The 21,578-nt window shown below is 44.8% G+C and overlaps 1 protein-coding gene across 1 annotated transcript in view; it reads left to right on the forward strand.

Annotated features, from left to right (window-relative positions):
• The first annotated feature begins 3,331 nt into the window (after positions 1-3,331).
• NIBAN1 (niban apoptosis regulator 1) overlaps positions 3,332-21,578 on the forward strand; it is a 70,169-nt gene continuing 51,922 nt past the window's right edge. Inside the window, exon 1 of the mRNA XM_055815352.1 lies at positions 3,332-3,487. Coding sequence (XP_055671327.1) covers positions 3,433-3,487 — 55 coding nt within the window. The 5' untranslated portion in view covers positions 3,332-3,432. The remainder of the gene's footprint in view (positions 3,488-21,578) is intronic.

The raw sequence follows: 21,578 nt of genomic DNA on the forward strand, positions 1-21,578 counted from the left end.
CTAGCAATAGATAATTAGTATTTATCCACATGGTTTTATTGTATTTGCAGCTGTCTTTGTCAACAGCACCTTGTTATCCTGCTTACAGAAGTCGGTGCTCTTGAAATGGCTGCTTTCCCTTGGAGAAATCTTGTAAGGTAGTTCTGGATAATTACGTTTCTCTCCCAGTGGATTTCATACGCATTTCACTTAAATGCTTCTGGTTGATAATAAACTGTGTTTCTGAGGCAACCAAGAAGGGTGTGGGAAAGTATATGCAGGATGAACCCTGCCATTCCCTCTAAAGAAAAGGGCGCAGTCAAGTGCTATTATGCAGCATGTCAAAGCAACTGGTTCCTTGGCATGCCTTCCTTACGGTTAGGCAAGTGTGGGTACACAGCAGAAATGGCCAACAATGTGACCACGATTTTATCGGTTCTTCTGATAACACGTCTGCAGTTTGTCAGCCCTGTGGACCTGTTAAGGACTGTGTGTTTGACTAAGAGCCGCTGGAAGTTTGTTACGGTGGTAATGCCTGTTTGCATGGAGAGTGGAGCTCATCATGTCTATGTCTGTGGCACATCAGGGTTACATTACCCTTCCCTCCGCAGGGAGGTAATGAAGAAGGGATTGGAGAGAGAACCTCCTTCTCCCTCCCTCCCAAAATAGCGTCGGAGGCTGATAATAAGGCAGTGTGCTGACTGTGCGCGGCACTTTTGGGGTACAGGAGCTCCCAGTACTTTCACTGGCTGCCTCGTGGGTCCAGACCATGAGGGAAGCTTGGACTCTGGTGACGTAAGAAACCACCTCTCTCCCGATGTCAAGGTGCCACGGGTGAAGTGGCTGAGGCTGCGGGCACAGATCTTCATTCCTTTGTTGAGGAGAAGGTGCCTCTCCTGGTTCTGTTGAATTCACTTTCTCTATGGGATGGAAGAGCTCAGCCAAGTTGCCCTTTCAAATTTAATGCAAAACAGGTGTTTAGAGAAGGAACTTTTTGGGACAGTAAAGGGAAAAACCCCTCAAAGATCAGGATTTCGTAGGAGAAAAAGTGGGAAAATATTTATTTTGCCTCTGGCGGTATTTTTGTTTTGATTGTATTACTTTATCAAGGGAGCTGCAGTGTGGATATGTTACATCAGACTAAAATCTAGCAGGGCCAATTTCTTATCTTAGGGAAGGATGGTTTTGTTATTAAGCAGCATAGAAACAGGATCATTTATATCTGTTCCTGACTTTGCTCACATTTCTCATGGTATCTTTTTAAGCTGTTTAAGATACAAATGTTGCGATTAAAACACAGCATTTCCCTATCTTAAAAGGAAAATGATGATCTTTAATTAGCTAGCATTTGTGAAATGCTTGGGGATCTTGGGGATCAGGTATTACCAAAGTATAAAATGTTATAATTAAAAGATGTATTCAGTTCTCATTTTGTTTTTGCCCTAGCTGTAATTAGACAGGGAGGTTTCCCATTCAGTATGCACGCTGACATCTGTTCTTGGGTATAAAGCTTCTGGGATTTGGCATATTTTCATCTGCTAAATGACGAGACAGAATAGCAATCCAGTTTAGGGCTCATGAATTTTCCATAGTTTATCTCTCCAGACTCCCAGAGCTGACTTGCATATTACATGTGACCATAGATTATGAAAGGCTTCTCAAATACATTTGATAAAAGATATGCTACACAGAGCGGATCCTGAATTCTCATCTGAGTTAATGCCTTTAAAATGCACAACAGTAAACAGTATTTCCTCATCGTTGTCTACTCCCACAGCTCCAACACATGCAGCGGGCAAACCGTAGCAGCCACCCTTCTGCGAGCAAGTGCGGAGCTCTCAAGCAGAGCTTAACAAGCAACCAGACTGATAATAGAGTCTGATTCACACTTGACTTCTAGAAGTGCTTTGATTTAGTATTATATTCTCAGCTGAGATACCTATAAACTTGTGAAATGCTCTTTTAGCGGTGCTCTGCATGAACCTGGTCTCCTCAAAGTAGTTAAACAATTGCTCTGTTACACGTTGGTACAACTGGCATGTGCCCAGAGAGCAGGAATTATATTGAAGTTGCCTTCAACCAGCTTTCTTGAAGGAAGAGGCTGTGTAGCAGAGTGCTAAACTTGGTGTTACATACCATCCTCAATGTGCCAAACTTGTGCCAAACCTGATCAAGTTTAGTGTTTGTTTAAAAAGTTCTAGGATTCAACCCAAACATTTTAAACTATCCTGTGGTCAACTGAGTGGCAAAGTCTTAGACGTACCTACCGCTAAGCTACATGAGCAAAACGTAGCTATGTGAGAGCAGCTTCGCAGCCAGCGACAGAGATGTACAAGCTGAACGAGAAGTATTCAAGTCGAAAACGTAACTTCCAGTCATTGCCAATCTCCCGCATGTCAGCACAATCCACACTTCCTGCGACTCACCAACTCTCACTAAACATACGAGGCACAGTAACGTATGGCATGCTGCCCGTTCCTGGTAAGCTGAATTAGCATTAGAAAAACAGCAAAACAGAAGAAAATACCTTAAAGTCACATATGGTATAAAGCGTCACTGGAATTATTATTCAGAGGCAAGGGAATTTGGATAATTATTCCGTACTATCTTACACCGCTGTGCCAAAGATCTGCAAACTGGTGCTCTTGCGTGTTTTAGGAAGTTGGTTTGAACACCAGACAGTATTTACTGAAGTGACATGCATGTTAGTGCCTGCTTGTGTAGGTTCATCGTTCATCCTGTAATCATATATTCAACAGCATCCTATATAGGCCACCAGAGTTCCCAGTAAGAGGCTGACTGGAGCGGGAAGATACAGCCCTGAAGACTGAGACACATGAATCCCATCTCAACATGCCTTGTAGAAGAAACATCCTATTTGAAGGATGTTTCAGGTGGTTCTTCCTTCTTGAAAAATGTTGGAGAACATTTCTAATGGCCTTCAGTCCTGCGACACCTACTGCATGAGTAATCGATGGTCTTTAGAGTAGCCTCCATGGAAACTTTAGAGGGTCTCAGCGTGGCTCCAAGGGGAAGTGGATTTTGCAACGGGCGTTACGAGTGACAGATGGGCAAGCGGAGACAAATGATGGGCCAAAGAGAAGAGGTGGGGGACACGTGCCCAGCCCCGCCCTCCCCCCTTGTCCGGCAGGTAGACGTGTTCTCCATCGCCTCTGCAACTTCTGCTGGAGCCTCCTGCCACCTCCCGCTCCTCAGCGCCCAGACAGGCAAGGGGCCGCCCCGGGGGGCGGCGGGGGGGGCAGCGGGGCCGGCGGGGGGCAGCGGGGGCCGGCGGAGCCCCCCCGGGCCCGGCCTCCTCCTGGCGGCGGGGGGCGGGAGGCGGCGCCTGCGGGAGGAAGCGGCGGGAGCGCGGGGCCGGGCCGGGCGGCGGCACTCCCCGGCTGCGCTCCCCGGCAGCGCCCGCAGAGCTGCGCCCGGCTGCGCCCCGGCAGCATGGGCGGCTCGGCCTCCAGCCTGCTGGACGAGAGCAAGTGCGCCTACATCCGAGGTAGGGCTCTGCCGGGGCGGCTCGTCCGGACAGCGCTGCAGCGGGCGCCGCGCCTGCCGGGGGGCTGGCAGGGAGAGCCGGGGGCGAGGGGAGGGCAGCCCCAGCTCCGGGCGGGGTCCCCGGGGGGCCGGGCGCGGTGCAGCCGCCAGCCGGGGGCCCGGGCGCCGGGCGGTGGGGCCGGCGGGGTCGGGGCAGGCTGCTCGGTGCTCGGGGAGGGAGCGCGGCCGGCGGGGGACGGGCGGCCGGGCTGCGAACGGCAGCGCCTGGCAGGCTCCCGGCGGGTGGGTGACAGCGTGCCGAAGAGCAGGCGGCGAAAGCCCCCGAGTGTGCGGAGGTGCGGGCGGGCGGCCGCGGGCCGTGTGGCAGCGAGGTCCCGGCGCTGCAGCACCGGCGGCTGAAACCTGTAAGGCACCGGGTTTTGCTAGAGTGGATTGGGGCAAGACCGTATGGGCTGATGTTTTGCAAAGCCCGTTGAAGGCAGCGGGAGAACTGCTAGGTGGGTGTGCCAGTGAGCTACTCAGCCTTGTGTAAGACCAACTTTTTTATCCCATTAAAATGTTAGGAGAGAGAAAACAACAAAAAATTGCTTTAGGTTTACGCATATTGCTTTTAAATTATAAAGGAAAAGAGCGTAATTCTGTATTTTGGGGGTATTTTTGTTATTTCAGTAGTTAAAAGATGAAATACATTTGTCTCTTGTCTGTCTACCTACGCTCTATCGGTATGGTAGCAGGTAAAGTATTTACAAGGCAAATTTTAAGACTGGAGATCTACAAGCAGAATAAAAGTTTGCATGTGAAAGGGAAGCCCTGTTCCAGTATGGTGTGTTACACATCCTTGCCGCTGCGGGCTGGGAGATCAAACTCGGTGCTGGTGATTCACCCCACAGGGTGACTCCTGGGTGGTGCTCGCAGCTGAGCTTGTTCTTTTATTCTGCTGCTTTGGGAGGGCTTTTGTGGTGTAGAGAGGGTGAAAATGTTGAACTGCTTCTCTGTTAGGACTCTTCTGAAATCACAGTGGATCTTTCAAGAGATTCCTGTAGTGGGAAAGATGTCCAAATATGAAATGGCTTTCACCCAAAAAGCAGTCAGCAAAGCTGCTGGCCTCGTATGCCGAGGTTTTTCTACAGTGTCCCCTCAGTATTGTCATTTTTTCCTGCCCGTGGAGGGTGTTTTCAGATCCCATCAGAGCCACGAGGGTGCAGTCCCTATGGATTTCTTTTTTGGTTTACACTCATCCCTGTGCTGCAGCCAAAATTGGATTTCCACATTCAGCATTTCAAATTTTCTGCTCCCTGACTGGAGGTGGTTGTGAGCACCTGAAAAGGCTGCAAAAATTACTAAATTCTTGTTTATAACAATTTATTTATAATAATTGAAATAATTTAAATTCCAATTACTGGGAAAAAAATAGGAAATTCAGGGAGCTTGTTAGCTTCTTCACAGCTGTGCAAGAGGAAGTGGTGCAGGTGTTTGCCCTGGACATCAATGTAGAATTAGAATGGGGAGCTCATGCCAGAGGGTTGGGAAACCTCTGTCGTTTGGACACGTGTGAAACTGGACTGAGACGTCCCTGCAGCTCGAAGGGAGGGTGCCTCTGCCGTGCTGGGAGCTGTGCCGCTCTTCAGACACATCTCTCGTTTGCCTATCATGTCTTTGCAGAGGCAAGTGATAAAGCAAAATCACTGTGAAAAAAAGGAATTAAAACATTGTGCTTATCCCCTGCCGTTCTTGCTGTAAGTTAGGATCCTCCACTCTAAACTCTTGCTCTGAAAAATAATTAACGAGGCACTTTGTACAGAGGCTGCCCATAAATCAGTATTTCCAAGAAGGAAAAGGAATTGGGAAGAGCATCTTAAATCAAAGTAAGAGTGTGGTCTGGCCAGTTCATCAAACCTACTGCTCATGCTGAGGCTGGAGTCTGCAAGATTCAGACCTTGCTTATTTGTCTTCTGTGTCTTGGTCTGATGTATTTTCAGAGCGAGTGCTGTGGTGAGCTCTCCTCGTTTGGAGAGGAAGCAGGCTGAATCACTGATTCTGTGAATTGAATAAGCAGCATGGTTTTTAGCTGGCTTCGTAAAGGTTAGGTGGGTTTTACTAGGAGGCTGGGAGTTTTAAGGGGTTTTTTTCCTCCAAAGATGATGCAGAGGAGTCCTCAGTAAAAAGGGAAGGGAAATAGCTGCTTTTTGTCAGTAGAGCTGTCAAGCTGTAGTGCTTGAATGGGGTGGCACGGGTGAGGGAGGTTGTGAGGCAGCAAGCTCAAGGGTGCTGCCTCTCATATCTTGATCAGAGACTGCAGGCAGTGGCATTCTCCAAACTTTGCACATTTTGGGATGCTCACTCATATTGGCCCAAATATCATTCAACTCAAGGCAGGAAATCCTGCATATTACTTCAAGCGAGAGTTTGGTCTAGAGCATCTCTAGCGCTCCCTCCCAGCTGGCATTTCGGTAAACAAATTTATCCTCGTAATCTATATGTCCTGGTTTCAGCACGAGGCTTTTACATCTCCCTTGGCGTAGCTTGGTGGACGGCTCACGCTCCCCTTTCTTTGCCTTTGGGGGGGAAGCTTGCTTCTGGCATCTGGGGAGTTACTCCTGCCACGCCAACCTCCCCCTGCCGCAGAGAGGATTGCTTGGGTGGCGTGGCAGCTCTGCAGCCTGCCGGGCAGCTCCACGTTGGCCAGGATTGCGTGGGGCAGAGTTAAACATTGCTTGGATGTGGGGCAGGATTGCTGCATGGTTGTTCTCATGGTGGTAGAATTTAATTTCTTGCTGCCATAATGATAATTTAATTTGTCTGAAGCCATGTCCCTGTGTTGTAAAGCCTTGTCGTTTATTTGGACAACATTTAAGCTAAACCATAATATAACAAATGGAAATGGGGGACCGAGGGCTAAAGGGACAGCAGATGGAGTTTTCAGCAATAAACTGGTAGGGTTTCTTCATCAACATACATACAAATCTACAGGTTTTCTAATTTCCAAAAGTCTATTTGCTCACATTATTTGAGGGATGAGAGGAGAACAAAACAGGGTCAAAAATTCTGTGCTATGTAAAATTATGTAAAAAAAATATGTAAAAACATACATGTAGGTGTCTATATAAACCAGTGAGAACATGGCCCTGGGCACAGCGCCACCAGGTAGAGCCTGGGAGACACTTTGCTCTGTGCGCTTCCCTGTGAGTGGCTAAGTGTAAGCCTCATGAGACCAGCTGGAGAAATGAATCCTGGAGAAACGCATGAAGGCATCCTGTGTGGAGTCTCGGTTACTGAATTGTGATTTCCACCTAAACCGACCTCAACTGGTATGCCTTTAAGGAAGAAGTGGTAGCGTTGAACCAGCCAGACTGCAAATCATTGAGAGCCCTGTATACTTCTACGAGGGGTGGTATCTGGAGCCGTACCTGAAAGTCAACCAGTATAATTACTGACCTGGTAATGTGCATTTCCTGTAGCAAATAATTCCTAAGGAGAGAAGATATGATGCCAATGGGTAATTTTTTAAGTGGTCTTCACAGTATGATACACGTGAGACTGTGTTTGAAATCGCAAGGATCATCCTTGGGAAGTTTGAATTGGGGACAGGTACTTCACAAGCTGCCTAAAGACTTATTTGGGGATGGCAGTGTTCTGCAAAATAATTTTTATGCTCAGAAAATCTTTGCATTAAGAAACTATATATGTGTAGCACGAAGTTACATTTTGCGAGCCGTCCCAAAATCTTTTTGTCTTTTTCAAGTAGAGATGAATGAAAATCGGTCATTATTGTGAGATGAAATTGTGAGTAAAATGTCAAGACCCAATATTCCTTACTCCTACCTGAAGGAAATTCATGTCATAGTAAGATAATGATGAAATGAGTCAGCAGGGACTCCTCTGAGTGCTGGGGGTGGCTTGTGTCCACTGTGAGAAGGTGGGTGGAGGATATTTAGGGGAGAGTAGGAGGTTGTGTAGTGCCAGCAAGGAGGAGTGGGGCAGAAAGCCAGACCACATGCGCTGTGGCATTACTAGTCTTGAAACCTTAGCAGTTTCAAAGGTGTCTTATGTGTAGCACGAGCCTGTTTTTCTAGCCATACCTATGGAAAAATATTTTTTTCCATTTATTTAAGATCCTTAAGATATTTAAAATACATACACACAACGTTATAAGCAGTACAATGATTTAGAGGCCCCTGAAATTAGAAGAAAATTTTATAGTAATTCCTCTAGGTTTTGGACTGAACCCTTAAAAAAGAAGGAGACTTGTGGTGGAGGTAATCCTTCTTTGTAGGTTTATGGTGGGATCACATGGGAATTATTCAGGATGCCAGTGAAATAGATGGAGTTTAAAAAATAGCAGTAATAATTAGGAGACTGGGAGTTGGTCATGTGAAAAGAGTTTATTAAAAAAATTCATGCTTTCAGTTTGATGAGGCATGGGCTAAACTTGTGATGGGAGGTTTTCATTGCATGATTTGTCTAATGATATTTAATGAGTGTTACACCCAACAGGGAGCGGTGCGGGGGCGGTAGTGAGGAGTCATGGACTCGGGGTGCAATCACAAAATTGGGGGAAAAGATGAAAGTGCCTGTTAAAACAACTTGGTACTGTGCCCTGAGAGTTTGTGCTGGGGGTTTAAAGATTGCTGATAGAAAATTTCTGCTTTGTGTCTCTTAATACTCAGTAAGAAACAATCAAGGAAGCAGATCTCGCAGTGGGGAGAAGGTGAAAATGGCCCCGAGAGTCTTAATGATTTTCCATTTCTGCGGTCTCAGCAGCAGCAGTTGTAGGGGACCAAGCCCTGCCCTGTCACGTGTAGTCTGTTAGGACCAGATTTTTTTTAGATTTGCAGAGGTGGAGAGATTTCAAGCACCCGACGCCAGTAATTTCAACAGGTACATCTTCCAAAGAGTTTAGTATACAAAAAATTGAATTTCTCTGGAGGTTGTTTTTTTATTAAAGATGCTCAGTGTGCTTGGCCGTATCGAATCCACCCATTTCTATAAATGTAAAGCGCTGTGCACAGGACGAGGCTCTGTAGTAATTTGCTTTTGATTTGTTTGTTTAAATGCAGTTTTTCTTCTGTTCCTTCTGTTCCTTCCCTTCTTTTCCATCTCTTTCCTCACACAGATGGGACAGCCTGGCCAAGGGACACAGCGACAGTGCTGTGACCCTGTGGTGCCCAGGGGTGCACCCTGTGGGTTTCCTCATTGTTCAGGACTTTCCTCTGAGCAGACCTTCCAGACGTTCTTCTTCTCAGCCAACAGTGAAAGCTATTACTTAATGTCTGTAAGAAGTTTCTTTCTAGTCATTTGTTTGGCCTGTGAATGTCAGTATGGTACTAATTAAGATGGGGTTTTTTTGCACAAGGATGAAACACTTTAAATGTGTCCATACAAGATGCAGCGCACTTGAAAAAAGCAGGTAGACTCCTCCTGTTCTGTCAAATTTTAGAGGAACGTGGTTTACCCTTTGCTTAAAAGGCAAGAAAATCAGTTGCTAGCTTTACAAGAAGCCGTTCGAACAAATACCATCGGCTGGACGGAGAGAAGTCCCATCCTTGGAGGGAGATAACCCAAGTGCCTGACACAGCTCTGGAGTGAAATTCTCTGCACAGAGCCATGAGCAGGGATGCTGGAGGATGGAAGAATAACTTGGAATTAATTCTGGAAAAGTTGGCCTTTTCTGGACAGGCCCTCAGAGTGCATGTTGGATTTTCTGCTTTAAACTGTCGCGTAGTCCTTCTGGTTTTAATTTGGTGTACAACTGCAAGTATAACAGAGTTTTGTAAAAAATCTGGCCGCACTTACTGCCTTTTCTCTCAGCCTGGTACGAGCTAAGTCTTGCTGTGTTTTGGAAACCTCTCAAGTTTTCTGCAGGTGAGCGTGGCTGTAGCATCAAAAAGAGCAGGAGTGTGGTGTGTCTGCATTATCAGCATCTACTTCATGGCTCTTAGAGGGTGCTTTTCATTTTCACATTCTGAAGTTTGTGGTAAAAGCTGATACGATTTTTTTGCGTTTCCCAAAATCCAAGGAAGAGGCAGAATAGTATTTTCTTTTACAAACATGTATTGAATCCAGAATTCATGATTGTGGGTTAGCACTGAGCAAGTACTACCTGGTCCAATCCAAATAGGCATAAATACCCATGGAATGAAAAAATGATGTAAAGTGCGTAAGAAATTAACATTTCAGTATGGATATGAGATTCTATTCTTTATTATATGCACCTTGCTAAGTTTTCAAGTTCTTGAAGACCTTAAGAAGTAAGATTTTGAAGAAAAATCCTTTTGGCTTTACTTGCTTTCTTGGAAGTTTTAGTCCTCAGAGAGGTTGTTGCTGTTGGAGCCAGTGGCGGATTTTTATCCCATAGTTTTAATAAATGGTGCCTGTCTGTGTTGGAAAGGAGAGGCAAGTTCTCTTTGGTCCTTTATATTCTTTAATTCATGGGGCCAGGCACTTTATCTTAGCTTTCGACTGAACAAGCAGAAGACGTCCAGGGATGTGATTGATGGGAAAGGTATTTGCCACCCAACTTGAACAGAATATACTGTACTTGGTAACTTCCAGATGTTAGCTTTGGGAGATTAGGGCAGGAGATACCTTCTCTGTTCAGTTTCCATTGCTCATACAGTCCCATTTATTAATTTTCAAAAGTACCATGAGCAATTTTGGAAGTTCACAGTCATATTGTCTTGCAACAGGCATGGTCAAGAATTTCCCTAATCAAAGCAGGAGGCAAGATACTGTTCTTCGGTTTGTCAGTTAAAGGGTTGTCTGTGATCACTTGACATTTTCAGAAACCCAGCAATCTTGGTTATCCATTCTGTGGCACAGCTTCTGCCAAAGCATCTGGGAAGCCAGGTTAGGCTCCTTGCCTCTTCAGCAGGATCATCTCAAGCTCCCTTACACCAAAGCAAACTGTGCTGCTTGCACAAGAACTAACCTTAAAGATGATGTGCTAATGCTTGCTACAGAGCATAGGTTTGAAAACTGAAAGGTGGTTTCTTTCTGGGAAAGAAGGTCAGTTTTTTATGGTACTGTGAGTGAAAGGAAACCACAGAGTGGTAGGGGAAGGCATGTAGCATTTTTGATGCTTTTCTGCCGTCTATGTAGAAAAAACTATGTACAATGTTTAATTAAGCACTTCCCAACAGAAAGAGTGTGAAATATGCTCACCTTTGCCCAAGAAACCTGTAATTGAGAGGCACACTGTAAGAGTGCAGTCTGCTGTGCTTTTGTACTTGATATTTTCCAAAATCTTGAAGATTGGAGGTTCTTTAATTAGTGCAGCTTGGCCACAAATTGTAAGACAGTCTTTGCATCTGATAGAAATTGTATTGATATTAAAGGGGGAGAAAGCAAGCTCTGAGATGATTAAAGCGGCTTTGTTGTTGATGCCTTTGGGCAGTAGCAGCTAAAAAGCCAGTGTCTAGGTCGGGAAGGATGATATTCATAAGCAATGCGGTCATGGCTGCTTTAAAGTACACAGCACTTCTTTCTACAGCTTTTCTGTTTGCATATAATGAACCTGCTGTTCTCTTCGCGCTAGAAGAACTATAATAGTGGCTGCAAGTTTTTGAACATGCATGCAAGCATTTTAGTTGCTTTGCAGTTAAAGGACAGTGATGAAACGAGGCCAACTTACAGAAAAGTGAGATTAAAGCTTGTGGAAATGGCCCAAACTTGTGTGAGGAAAGGGTTCACCTGTTTGGGTTTTCTAAAAACTTTATCCTGTATTTCTTTATTAGTCGTATATATAAAAAGAGTTTGGTGGTGATTTTATACTAATGCTTAACTTGATATGCATAACCTAAGATTTTGGTGACTTAGTTTCCCTAGGTATTTAATTGTTTATTTTTGAAATCATAAAACTTTAATCTTCAGGCTTCTGTGATATTAGTTGATACCTCAGACAGGAACAGTTGCTCTTACACTTTGGGTAGTACTAAAGCTTTAAGCCTACATGTTAGGCCATTGTAGTGCTACCAAAGTTGTTATTTAGTTATTGCATCTTTTTTAAAAAAACTAGGTAGTTGTTTTAGCTAGCAGTATCAGGAAGTAGAGAACAAAAGCAAGGCTGACTCTTGGGTCCTTCTAGTTAGATGATTAAAATGTTGAAAGCAACATAGTTTTCAAAAATATGTAGATTGTTTTTGTATGGTTAAAATTCTTCTGGGAAATAAGTGGAAGCAAGAATACGGTAGTTAATTTATTTTCTAAATAAATTTTTGAATCCCAAAATAACATCCAAAAGATATTTTTAGTAGCTATTTGTGATGATCTTGATTTTAAGCCTGTTGCTCTGCCTTGCCCTGAGCAGCGCAGTTCCTAAGGAGCGTGCAGATGCTCCGGAGGCTTTTGTTGTGGCGGACGTGCGGTGATTTCACGCAGATTGCATTCTGTGCAGAGCCAGACCCACCACGTGTGTCTCGGGCGTGTGTCTGCTGAGCCTGTGGCGGCCGATGTGACAAGGAGGAGGTGCCATGTCAGCCCTCAGAGCGTGACTGTGACCGTGGTGCTTGGTCGGTCTTTGCTGCTGGCCCTTGCAGGTGCTGTGTGGTCACGCTCCGGGATCTCGGAGGGGGCTGTGCCAATTGTTCAGGTCGGGGCAGCACACGCTCCTTTGGGACTGCCTCAAACCGTGCCCAGCACCGTGCTGCTCGGCGGGCTGGGGGAGCTCCAGCCATGGGGGCAGCAGTGAATGAGCTCCACAGTGGAAAACAGCGCCAGAGCTTCCTGGCTTGCTGCCTCCTTTACGTGTCTTCCCAGTGAGCCACGTCTGTCCTTCAGAATAAATTCTGCTTTTGAGATTTATGCAAAGTGAGCACGTCAGCTGATCTTCAGGTTGTTTCTTCAAGATGTCATTGCTTAAGCCGCGAATGTGGTGCATCTTCCCCGCTACAGTCTCTGGCCAGGTGGCATGCCGAAGAAAGCCACCCACGTCAGTGCCTGGCCTGTTTTCGGTCTCTCCGCTGACAACACCAGCAGTGGTGGTGCCTTTTCAGATGATGGTGGACTTGCAAGGAGATCGTTGGTGATGGTGTAAGACAGTTCATCGCCCCCCCCAAAATGCTGCTGTTTTTTCCAGGTTCACTGTGCGGTGTTAGAAGCATGTTTTGACTGCGGCTCTCATGCACTGCAACAGGTAACTCACAGAAACACCCGAACTGTGTGTTCGTTGTTGTGTGTGGGACACGTTAGTCCTCATAAATCGTGTCGTGATACAAGCAGTGTAAGGCAATCCTTGTTCCTGGTTGTTTACTCTTCAAGCAGGCAAACCACACAAAGCTACAGCAAAGGCCCAGAGGATCAAAGGCAGGGACCAGGGAGTGCCAGGCTGAGGAGAAGCAGCCTGTGCCAGTCCCCGGAGCAGGGTCAGGCCTCTGCATCAGTTCCAGCTGCACCGTGCTGATGTGTCAAAGCCAGGCAGGGTTAACAGCTACGGGACGTGCTAGGGACCAGCTGGATGTTTAAGCACTCGTGATCACTAAATACTTTCACAGCCGACCTTAGGAAAAAATGTCTGCAGCTTCTTTATGTTATAAAAACATCTGGGACTTCCCATGAAGGTTTATGTTCCCCAGGTCAAGGTAGCTGCAGGTTTTTTGGAGCTCAAAACCAGCTCTGTCCATGCCTACAGTTTCTAAAGATCCCCTGCTCGCTGCCTGTGATGCCCGATTCTCTGAAGTAATACCTTCCTGGATTTACTGCTGGTTTTTAGTTCTGTGTGCTTGGGATCCCAGCTAAAACAAAAATTGCCCTCGTGTGCCATATCTGGAAGCTTACTGCCCACCAGCTTTTCCCTACTCTTTTTCAGAGCAATGTGGGCATTGTTGCTTCAAATTTACAAAAGATGCCACCGCCATCCCACCGCTCAGCGTCCAGCTCACTCATCGCTGTCCTTTTAGCTAGCATTCTTCTTTAGCCCCCCCTCATCTGTTATCTTAGGAGGCAATTTTTAAAGCTTTACGTATTTTCCTTCCTCTGCGTGAAACCACAGTTGCTATTTGTGCTGAGATTCTCTGCAGAGTTTTATTGCGATGATGATAACTGAAGATCCGATTCTTGAAGCAGCATTGGGGATGTTAAATATCTTAGGTGTTGTCTAAAGACCAGCTTGCGTCTGTTGAAGGTGATAACGGAGAATCCTTGCAGATTTTCACTTGATATTCCACATATTGTAGTGGTCACACTACAGGAAAAGCAAGCTTTCATCATCCCCAGGCAAAGATTTAATGGCAGGGTCAGTGCAAAGGAAAAAAACCAAGGCTTTTTTGCTCTTACAGATATTCTGTAAAGAGTATTGTTGTCTGTAATTTAGTCTGCCAGACACTTTCCACTGTTTTCAGTTGCAAATGAGGCTTTGCCAGTCTTCAGCTGTTCAGGCTGAAGTTTCCATGCTAAGTGGCCTCAAATTGCATTTTTGAGAAAACTGCAGCTAAAGTGGATGAGGTTTTGGGGTTTTTTTTCTTTTTTTCTGAGAATTAAGCTAAAGAAAGCGTGGTTTTCCTCTCTTTGGATGTTCTGCTGAGCATCTCAAGCATATCCTGCAAGAGCAGGGAAGGGGCTGAGGGCCGTAGAGCTGGAATAAGGCAAGCCAGAGGCGAGTGGGAAGGGTTTCTATCCACTGCCCAGTGTTCCCCTGCTGAACTAAACCCTGTCGCTTCCACGTTTGCTCTTTGTGCAGGCTAGCAAATAGCTGTGACACCTACAGCTACCAGCAGCAGTTCAACCCTGTAGATAAAGGTGATGCCACAAAGCAAACACGACTTTCTATCGCATAAGCTTACTGTGTTAGTGAAAAGGTCCATGGATCAAAGCCCTGAACTTGCCCCTGTTGTTTGAGGGAGACCAGGGTACAAAGGCAGCTTTTTGATATATTTTTCTATTGGCTTCATTCAGTAGGAAGCCCCAGATTTGTTGTTTGCTTTGGTCTTTTTTTTTTTTTTCCCCCTTCTGAGATTTCCTGTACACCTGCCAAGCTACAGAGTCCCGTGCAGGCATCAATCAGCTGGTCATCCCGCTGAGATACAGTGATAGGTGATGGTATTTTATTTCATACATGAGGAATTATGGCTATTAATTTGGGGCTTGACAAACCTAGTGCTTAATTTTTCAGGCAACTGGCCATTTTAATGCTCTCCCCGGATTTCCAGCCAGGCTCCAGCAGTGCTCAGTTGTGACTGCGGGCACTCCCCACTTTTGCAAATCAGAAAAAGAAGGTGGCAGGAGCCAGCTGAGAGCTTCTTCCATGAGTGATATACATTCTGTCCAGCTTTACATCTTGTAGAAGATATAGAGACAGGATCTGCTTCTTTGGGGTGGTATTTGCCTGCCTTAAATATAAATCAGCTCCCTGCTATTTCCAGCTCACCATGCCACAAACTTTCAGAGCTCTGCCGTGAATGGGGAGTTGATTAGAAGGTAGTATTTTTAGGTGTGATTGTAAAGAAAAGTAGCTGTAACCGCTGCTGCTTGTGCTTCATCATCTTTGCTCTGAGCCAGGGAAGCAGCAGCAAAACAACTGACACAAGGAGTGTTTGAGGATAGTGACAGTTCGTGAGTGTGGCTGGAGGGAGGTGTCCAGATGTCAGGGTTGCATTTGATGTGTCTGGAAGGAGGACTCAAAAAATTATCCAGATTGTCAGCTGATCTAAGTTTTTGGTGGGTTTTATGCTGCTTTTGGAGGAGAAAAGATCATAGAGGCATAGAATGGTTTGGGTTGGAAGGGACCTTTAGTCCAACCCCCCTGCCGTGGACAGGAACATCTCCCACCAGACCAGGTTGCTCCAAGCCCCGTCCAATCTGGCCTTGAGCACTTCCAGGGATGGGGCATCCACTGCTTCTCTGGTGCCAGTGTCCCACCACCCTTTAAAAGTGTTTCAAATGCACATAGAAAAGGAGACTGTCTGAATTAGAGGTACAGAGAAGACACAAGTTTTTGATTTTCATATGCTTTTAAAATGTAATCATGGTTGTTTAGTTAGTTATTAGTGTTTTTACCAAGCTTGGTAATTTGCAGTGGGTTTTCTTTCCAGCTATGGCCAGGAAACAGTTTCCTTTACCCGTCTTGTGGCCCACATTTGAAGAAGGCAAAACGATCATGTGATGACCCTGTGCTAGGAGCACAGGTCTGTTATGGTGCTGTACTTCTAACGAAGAAGGGCGGGCATCAGCTGAGGCTATGCCATTTCCTACAAAGTGATGTTGAAAAAATTATTCCGAACTGAAACATTGCCCAAAACCCAAAAGGAAAGTAGAAAACATCTGCAAATATCTTAAGGGCGAGTGTCAAGAGGATGGGGCCAGGCTCTTTTCAGTGGAGCCCAGCAACAGGGCAAGGGCCAATGGGCACAAACAAACACAGGCAGTTCCGTCTGAGTAGGAGGAAGAACTTTGCCTTGATGGTGACAGAGCCCTGGCACAGGCAGCCCAGAGAGGCTGTGGAGTCTCCTGCTCTGGAGACATTCAAACCCCACCGGGATGTGACCCTGTGCAACCTGCTCCAGGTGACCCTGCTTTAGCAGGGGTTGGACTGGATGGTCTCCAGAGGTGCCTTCCAACCCCGCCTGTTCTGTGACTCCGTGAAGTGTCAGCCAGCACGGTGAAGGCACATCCACCTCCTGGGCAGGCTGGAGTTAGCAGATCAGCTGTGTGCGGAGGAAAGGGCGATGCCCTAAAATGAAGCTGTAAACTTTTTATACAAACCAAACCAGTCTCTGGCATTTCATGGATCAGACCTCAGAGGTATTGCTCAGTATTATAATGTACTAAAATGAAGGCTGGTGGGTGCACAGCTCCCTGGTGTAGCTTCCTATAACTTGCACGGGAGGCTTGATAGACTGGAGCCAATGGTTGTTCCAGCATCTTTTGCTTTAAAAAAAGATAAACAATCAGAAATCCTGTGAAGCAAACCTGCACGTGCTGCACAGGAGGATTTAATCCAGGGAAATCAACCCAATTAATCCAGGTGTGTACTCTGTGATGGAGGGACATACATCCATTTGAATATGAAGCATAATAAATCATCTGTTTACCTCAATCTGATATTTTCTCTCCAAAGCAGGATGGCAAGCTGTGTTAGCCTCCTTGCCCATTTATTCAGTTTGTGGTACAAATCAAACGTTAACAAGTTGGAAAGAGGTCTCGAGCAGACCAGTGAAAGGCCACAGGACAGGCATTGCTCCCAGTTTCCGTGAGCTTTATCGGAGTCCAACCGATATGTCAAAGGTGTTTGTAACCCATGCCAAAGTCTTACTTCAGCCATCACAATGTATTTAATTGAAGAAACTGATCTCAAGGAAGTTAAAAAAACTTCGTGAACTACAGAAGCAAATCGTGTGCTGGGTAGAAAATGATACCGATAGCTGCTTCTGTCAGCCTGCTGGTCCAAACCAGACTGAAGGAATGGGGAAGGATGTTGGTGTCCATATGGACTGATGTGGGATTTGAGTACCTCTCTCTCTGGATGCCCAAATCAAAGCATCTTGCAAACTTGAATCCTAATTTAACCTTACTTCTACATCTGTGGTACTTCACTGGTCTGCTGCATTGGCCACACTGCATTTTTAGGGCTAGTATTAGGATTCAGCTCCCATTTCTCTCATTCCTTTAGAGATAAATATTTTAGTTATGTGGCAGATGCTTTCTTTGAGGAATGGCAGCAGCGTGCATGCTTGGCTTCGTGGTACGTAATTTCTGTGCCACTGGAGGGACCATGGGTGTTTTGTTAGCCCAGCAGTGCCAGTCCAATTGTCCCATTATGGGGTTTCCACAGGAGCTGTAGAAGAAAGGTCCCCATGTTGTTGTATGTATTTCAGCATTCTCTACCACAGCTCCAATTCCTTCCTCCTCTTCTTGAGTTTCAACTGCTTTTTAGCTGAGAGCAGGAGGGCCCAGCAGCAAGCTGCTTTCAAACCATGTCCAACCCAAGCAGTGAGGAGTAAGAGCAGAATTGAGGCCGTATTTGCTGTGAGACCCATCTGAGATCTGCAACGCTAAAGAAACTTCTGTAGAAGACTTTGGAGGTTGGGCATTAAGGGCCTGATGTGTTTGTGATAATCTCTTGGGAGCTGTGGCCAAGTAGCGGTGACAAATCATAAACTGAAGCAGCCCAGCGAGAAGCCACGCTGGCATTTTTTGGAGGAAGAAGCTGGGTTTGAAGGGAACGAAGAAGGAAGGCCCCCATGTGAACTTAACACCAACTTCCCTTACGCATGGAAAAAAACATGAAGCTGCTTGGCACATCTCGTACCAGAATGGGGGGTGTCTGAAGTTGATACCACACTGAGATACAAGGGAGTTACCAATGTAAACAAACATACAAAACCAACGTGTTGGTAAGAGTATAAAATACTAGGTGGTAATTTTGAGCAACAGCTTGTGGTTTGTTAGCTATTAATCTTGCTACATGGTTTTTCCTTAGCGTGCCTTAAATATTTAGGCAGCAGGAAGTGTGGTCAACTGAGAAGTTGCTGTGCTCTTTCTGTAACGCTTGGCATAGGCAGGTGTTACTTTCATGAATATAAACTGAAATCAGACTTGCCTTGGAGGGTGCTCTCACAGCCGAGTTGTGCAGGGCGTTGGGGCTGAACGGTGTAGGTGAACACTGGCTGGGGTTTTATTGCTACTGTCTGCAAAAGAGTAATTTTTGAAATAAAATCCAGCCTCCCTGATAGCTGAGGTGCCTCGAGTTCTTCTGTAGGAAGGGACACGTGATTTTCTGAGAGGCTGAACCAAAAATAAATTTAAAGCTGAATCTGAGGATGCTATACAAGATGTCAGGTTGAGTTTCTGTGACTGTTATGTATAGTAGCGTAGGCTGAATTGGTGCCAGAGATGTGAGCGTGCACAGCCTTGGGAGGATGTGAAAGCCATATTTCAGATGGGGCCCATCTCTCTATTCATAGTTTTAACTTCTTTTGGATGATGGAGACATCTGTAAAAAGTAGTAAGTCCCCTTTCCTTCCAGAATAAGACTATGAGTTTTCCAGCTGTTGGCTAAGACAGGTTTTCTTGTTGAAATAGCTTTTGTCTGATGTAAGTCTAAAACAATATGGTTATGGTAACTGAAAATATTTCTTTGTCAATTCTGTCCCTTGTTAGTTTTAGCTGTAAATCTAAGTATTTCCATTCATTGTTGCTTCTTGGTAGCAGCTGTTTGATTTTTAAAACCTTATGGAGTCTTCCAGTGAAGTGCACACTGCTGATAATATGCAGTATTACTTATATTCTGTATTTTCTTTACCATACTGTGTGGTTAATTTTCTTTCATCTTCATAGTGGATTCTCGTGATCATAGAGCACGCTCTTGCTTTCCTTCAGAAATCCTGTCATCTTGAATAATGCAAAAACAAGCCCATAACATTGATTCATGTGGTTCTTGGTTGCAACCACAATAATATGGATTGTGCCATATATTTGTCAGCTGACGCCATTCTGTATTCATAAAACAGGCCTTAGGATCTTTTTTTAGATCTGTAGAGTTTAAAGATTAGCTTATTAGGCACCTCTCTGATGTGTAATTATTCTGGACTGAATAATATGTTAACCAGAAGATACGCAATTTATATACAGCAGACAAGTAAAGAAGAGCGTATGCTTAAAAAATTAGTTTGCTGGAGCAGTTTGGCAAAAAACTTAGTTCTAATGCATTTAAAAGACTTTTTATTTAAATAACTTTAAAAAAAATAATACATGTGCTGGCTAGTGAAGCGGTTTTACTTTTGTATCTTACATGTTTCTTTACTATAATTCTGTTTTCTCTCAATTTCAAAATACACTATTTTACAAATTAGAGGAACCCTAGGAATTAAGAGTTTAAAAAGCATGTTAGGGTATCTGCTGAATCATGGGACTGCATTATCTCCTCCAGCTTTCTTCACATTGCTCCGTACTAGTCATTCTTGAATGAGATAACATCTTATGCTTTCTTTTTTTGTCACAGAAGGTTCTCCTGAAGCACACTAAGCAGGTATTTTTAATACATCCACACAAAATTTGTAATTTTTAGAACTTCAGTTGGCATTTAGACTTTCAGCTTGGCTTCAGAGGTGCTGAGCACCCACCTGGCACTGGTGGTTGGAATCCAGAAGTTCTGGAAATGCGAGAAGTTGCCTCACACTGCTGGCAGCAAAAGTAATTTTCAGAAATGCCTTTGAATCTTCAACCATGTATACTATCTTCTTAGTGACAGAGGTACTTCTAAAAGTGAAATAATTATGACACAGGGACCTCGTTACTGATTCAAAAGAGGTTGTAAGAAGATTATCATCTCCTAGACTATGAGTTTTGTGGCATTTAGCTGGGGCATGTGTCCCTCGTAAGGACATGCCTGCAAGCAAAATTGGAACCCAGTATGTTAGATCTGAGACCTGTGTTTTGTTATCCTGACCCCTGAACTTCTGAGACGCACGAAGAGGAAGTCATGACTCCATGTAAACTCAGAGTTTTGGAGCCAGAAGGTTCAACTTGACTGGCTCATTTTCGAAGGTTTGGTGCATCTTTGCTAGTCCAGCTTAGCATAAAGCAGACTGCAAGATGCACTTTTTCAGCACTCTGTCCTAGTGGCCATGGGTTTTACATTGGAAGCTATAAAGAATCCATGAATCATATTGTTGGTTTTTGTGAATACAGTTTTCCAAAATTCCTGGCCTGTTCTTATTCAGTCATCCTTCACTGATGTGCTCTTTAGTTAACCAAAAGCCTGCCTGTTTGTATGAAGCAGCTGGTTTTATGCAAAACCAATGGTGAACCTCTTGGTGAAATAACTGCTTAGTGATGCTTGAAAGGGTAAACAGTGAAGAATTAGTGTCCCAGGGTACAAAGAAGTTCTGCTACTGCATGAGTAGCGTGTGGCCTGAGTAGCATCTCATCGGAAGAGATGATGGCACTGTATAGTAGAGGTCTTTAGGAGTAATGGCGAGGGATAGAAAAGTCTCTAAAAGGTTATTGTGGATTCAAGAGCTCTTGGGGGTGTTTTGAAGCCACACTGGATGCTGTTAGGTGGAAAAATATTTCATAGAAATTGAGTCCTCATCCTGCACTTCATCAGCTGTGTGAATCCCATCAGCCGAAACAAAGACAGAGATTGGATTTATGTGGCTTTCTGACAAAGAATGCAAACATGGCTTTAAATTTAGTTGTAGTCAGTAAAAGCAGGCAGCCTTTGGAGGAATTCAGATTTGGATGAGATTCAAAATGTGCGTTGCTCCATTAGAGGCAGTTTGTGGATATTGGACGCTTACATGGGCTCAAGGCAAGCTTTGGTAGAGCAGCCCTGAAGAGGCTGGAGCAAAAACTAGAGCATCTCAGAGACTCTCCTTTATCTTCTGCCATCACATAACTGAGGAGTTTGGGGAAAGACACACAAAAAAGTACATTGTATAATTTTGAAATGTCAAAGCAACACCACATAATCATAGCTGTTTATTATTATCCCAAATCTCCTCTTTCTTATGAAGACCTGCACTAACATAAACATTTTGTGCCCCTTTTTGCCACAGAGAGTTGCCTTTAGCATCCTTTTCCCCAGTTGTGAGTCTGTAAATAAAACTGCTGCCTGGCTGCCTCCCTGGTGAAATAAACCATGATAGTGTGCTTCAAATACAGTTGAGTAGATAGGAGCTAAATATGTTTACAGTAGCATTACTAATGATTACTTCTGCATTCAGAAAATGAAAATGTAATCTGATGTACATAAATTTGCCAGTTAAAACTCCTTATCACACAAAAGCTATTCTCTTCTATTCTTATCAGCTCTTGCACGTTGCATTCTTATGGCTGTTTTTTTCATAGTCCTCTAAATAAAACATTTTACAAAACACAGAAAGATGAAGAATTTATGTTTTGATGTGGGCAAACACAGCAGAGGATCACATTCTTCTCCAAAAAGAGAGGAAGTATCGGCATCCACGTCGATAGGAGCTCAGATTGGGTTGAAGGTGAAAACTTTAGAGATCCAGGATGGACAAACTGGGACTTACCAAACTGGAGCTCCATAACTGATCAAAGGCTAGAGCGATGAAAGCCAACTGTTCGGTGCACTCCCTGAGGCATTGCCACCGTAGATATAAAACCCAGCCTTGAACATGTACTGGTTACATGTT

This window comes from Falco peregrinus, chromosome 10, assembly GCF_023634155.1.
Source record: "Falco peregrinus isolate bFalPer1 chromosome 10, bFalPer1.pri, whole genome shotgun sequence".
Classification (NCBI taxonomy): domain Eukaryota; kingdom Metazoa; phylum Chordata; class Aves; order Falconiformes; family Falconidae; genus Falco; species Falco peregrinus.